This window comes from Alligator sinensis, unplaced genomic scaffold, assembly GCF_000455745.1.
Source record: "Alligator sinensis unplaced genomic scaffold, ASM45574v1 scaffold144_4, whole genome shotgun sequence".
NCBI classification, from domain to species: Eukaryota; Metazoa; Chordata; order Crocodylia; family Alligatoridae; genus Alligator; species Alligator sinensis.
Genome location: NW_005842190.1, coordinates 1,035,353 through 1,039,077, shown reverse-complemented (window position 1 = coordinate 1,039,077; position 3,725 = coordinate 1,035,353). Strand labels below are relative to the sequence as shown.

The window sequence follows — 3,725 nt, the reverse complement described above, 5'->3', positions numbered from 1 at the left end:
CCTCCCTCCCCACTCGGTCACGTCCCGTCCCCGGACCGCGTATGTGACAGGCTTCACGCGCACCCCCACGCCTGCCCCTTGTGGGAGCGGAAGGAGGCCCGGCATGTGCCTACCCGGAGCCGCCGGGCTGCAGCCCCTTCACCTGATTTTTTTGTTAAAGGAAAACTCTTCACGTCCAAGTCAAACCAGCCAAGTCCATCCCAAATCATTCAAGAACCAAATGTGGCCTTACTACTGGGAACATCCTCCACCCCTGCCTGGGGCTTCAGATGCTTCCAAATCCTTTGGCGGGCGTCCCTGTGCAAGCCCAAAAGCTTGGGGTTTGGCTTGAGTGGCCGGAGGAGCAAGCTAGGGAGAAGTCTTCCATTTCTCCCCTGGGAAGCTGGGCACTGGGAAGCTGACTATGGAGGGAGCCCTGTCCTCAAGCAGACAAGGCTGCAACCCTCCACTGCACAGTGCCACTTTACTTGCATTACCTTGGTCAGGGTATTTCCCCTGCCAGGTAAGGACAACTCTGTACCGGGGAACCCGCTGCTGCCCGGCAGGCAGGGGGCAGCTCGCCAGGGCAGCATGGGGCTCCTGGTGGTGGCACCAAGCCTCCCTGCCCCACTCTGCCTTGCAGTGTTTGGTCCCACCAACTGGGCCTGCAATGAGCAGCCCACACCCACCCTGTGGACAAAGTCATGGGGTATGTGCCCCTCCATGCCCCTTCTGGGAATGTGCACAGTGGCAGGGAGCCATCCTCCCACCACCACCCCATCCCTGGACAAGTTGCCTGTGGCTTAGTCCCACTCCCCACCTGGGCCCTATGGCTGCGCATTCCCTCCTGGGCCCCACACGTTGCTTTGGCTGGGCAGTGCCCCAAACCCCAGCCCTGCCTGACTCCCTCCCTTGACTTCTTATGGGCTAAGATCAAGTAGGGGCATCTGAATCCCAAGACCTTTGGGTTTGGGCTTGCATGTGGGATGCCTGCCAATGGTTTTGGGAGTATCTAAAGTCCCAGGGTGAGAGCCTGGGGTCAAGGATGCTTGCTGGTTGTAGCGCCACACCTGGTGTTTAGAACGGTGAGTTCTGCCTGCTCCATTGATATGGTTTTTGGAATGACTGGCTTCTGCTTAATGGGTATGATTTGACCTGGAATACAAAATATATTACTAAAAATACCACCCCCCCTGCCTCACTGTGTGGGGCCTCCTTCCCTCCCCTCCAATTACCTGGAGGAAGCTGCACTGCCAGGCTGCCACATGCATGTGTGCACACGGCACCCCCTGCCAGATCACTCTCTTCCTGCTCCCCCCAGCCACAAGCAGCCCCTGGCGGCTGGAACTCTGCCAGGCTGCAAGGGGAAATCCACCATTTCCCATGTTTTTCTCCTTTGGAGAAAATCTGCGTTTTTGTCCTTAAAAAGAGAAAATTGTTTTTCCGTGGTGAACAGAAAACCCAGATTCCTGCTTATTAGTAGCTGGTAAGTGAGTATTTATAGACACTCTTTAAATTTACCAAACAACATGCAAAAGATTCCAGCTCCTGAAGGGTCAGTTTATTTGGAGAAGTGTCCCTTGACAAGCATCCAGTGCATTTAGCATGGAAACCACTAAATGAAGTATCTCAGTGTGCTTAAAGAAGCCCATCTGAGATGAACACAATAAAATATGAAAAGCATGAATTACGTTACATTCTTTGAAAACTAGTGTGTGAATCTGATGTCTTTTTTGCTTCGCAGCAACAAAGGATGAAACAAAAAAATCTCATTACAGACAAAAAATAACTGAGTACATTAATAGAGCTGAACAGATTAAGAAGCATATTGAAAAAGAGATAGAAGGTATGGAATTTAAATGTAAAGAGACGATGTATTTGTGAATATGAACAGTTACAAGATCACGTGGCAGTTCAATTATGCATGTGCATTACTGCTGTCTTGTTTAGTGAAAAGATTCTCCTTTTTTAGATGGTAAATACCACAAGCAAATTAAAATTGAAGAGGATGCAATGGGTTTTAGCTACGAAAAACTATTTCAAGAGTACCTTAATGAGACAGTTACAGAAGTTTGGGTAGAGGATCCTTATATTAGGCATGTTCATCAGGCAAGTGGATTTTGAATTTGACTTGTAGATATAATTCAGATTTTTTTTGTAGTTTTTAATAAACTGTAACTTTTACAGTTGTACAACTTCTTAAGATTCTGTGAGATGCTTGTTAAAGGGCCCTGCAAAGTGAAAACAATCCATCTCCTCACTTCTTGTGGTGAAGTAAGTATTATCTGCATTTTTGTGTAGGTTTTGTTAATCCTGTTTAGTTTTTTTTAATCCTGTTGCCATTTATCAAATGGATATCCCGTGTTTTATAGGAAATGCAAGAAGGGAGATAGGAACGTAAGGAAAGCACTGTACTTTTTTCAGAGAATTTAACATAAGCCAAGAATTTTATAATTTCAAATATTTACCCACATCTAATAAAGTCTACCATGGAATCTTACGTGGAAATGACACTGAAAAATGTTTGTACTGTCCAATTTGCATGTTTATTATGAAAAACCATTAAAACTCAGCTGACAAACATTATATTAAGGAAGGCCTGATTATATTTGTCACTTAGGAATTACACCAAGTTAAAATCCTTCATTCTCATTGGACTCCTTTTATCCTAAATCTTAATCCAGTGAACTGGAGAGGCAGCAGGATAAGGGGAAAGACCAAAGTCCTTGTCCAGAATGTGTTGCTGGCTTCCTTCATGGAGTTGGTAAATTGAGCAAGATAAATAGCTACAACACATGCAAGAGTGGGACAGAAACAAAGCAATTTTTATTCTTAACAGGGCAGTGAAAAGAGTCAGCAAACAAGTGCCCTAGAAGAGATACAACAATCGGTAAAGAACTGTGGAATAAAACTGGATGTCTCCTTTTCACCTTCAATTCATGACCGAGAAATTAGGTTGGTAATGCTGAAAATCAATTTAATTCCAAATTATTTGATTTTTATATATTATAACTATAGTTAAAGATCTTAGCAAAAGTGGAAAAAAATTTCCTTAAATAGTGAAAGAGTATACAGGCAGTCCTCAACTTACGACTTTTCGAGTTTTGACCAATGGCACTTAAGAGATTTATAAATTGACACCCTGTTTCAACCTTCCAATGTGGGTTTCAACTTTATGATGCTGGATACAGCTGCGTCCAGCTGGTAAGTCTTGTGGTAGAAGTGGGGGAGAGGGAAAGGATGTGGGGGGGGCACAGATCAAGACCCCCCGACCCCCTCCCCGTGGTGAGGGAGGTTGGGGCAAGTTGCTCGTCTGGTGCCTCCTGCCGGGAGGGCATGGTGGGGGGGTGTGCCCCTGGGTCTGCACAGGGGGGCATGGGGCTGGGGATGGGGCTGTGCTCGGGGTGAGCCTGGGAGTAGGGGTTATGCCCTCCAGCTACTTGCCTAGCCAGGGCAGGACAGGTCCGAGACAGGGCCACAGCGCTGTCTCCAGACAAGCGATAACAAACTGCAGGAGCCATGCACCACAAGCCACGGTTCCATCCCCACACCTGCCCTGCTCCAGCTGGGTGAGCGGCGGCAGGGCATGGGCGGCCGTGTGCTCCCAGATCGGAGTGGGCAGCGGGGCAGAGCAGGTGGCGGAGTGGAGACTGTGCGGGGGTGCAGCCCAGCGTGGTTCCGCCCGCCCTACCCTGAGGACACATCCCTCCCCCCCCTGCATACCCTGCAGTTGTGGATGCGGGACA

The 3,725-nt window shown here is 48.0% G+C and overlaps 1 protein-coding gene across 2 annotated transcripts in view; it reads left to right on the top strand.

The window, feature by feature from the left end:
- Window positions 1–1,518: 1,518 nt before the first annotated feature.
- The window catches only part of MITD1 (microtubule interacting and trafficking domain containing 1), a 3,154-nt gene continuing 947 nt past the window's right edge, over window positions 1,519–3,725 (top strand). Inside the window, exons 1-4 of one of the 2 annotated variants that reach the window (XM_006026332.3) lie at window positions 1,519–1,825; window positions 1,952–2,088; window positions 2,167–2,253; window positions 2,819–2,934. In XM_006026332.3, the coding sequence (XP_006026394.2) occupies window positions 1,993–2,088; window positions 2,167–2,253; window positions 2,819–2,934 (299 nt within the window). In that variant the 5' untranslated portion in view covers window positions 1,519–1,825; window positions 1,952–1,992. The remainder of the gene's footprint in view (window positions 1,826–1,951; window positions 2,089–2,166; window positions 2,254–2,818; window positions 2,935–3,725) is intronic. The other variant, XM_014521172.2, reaches the window with a different exon arrangement.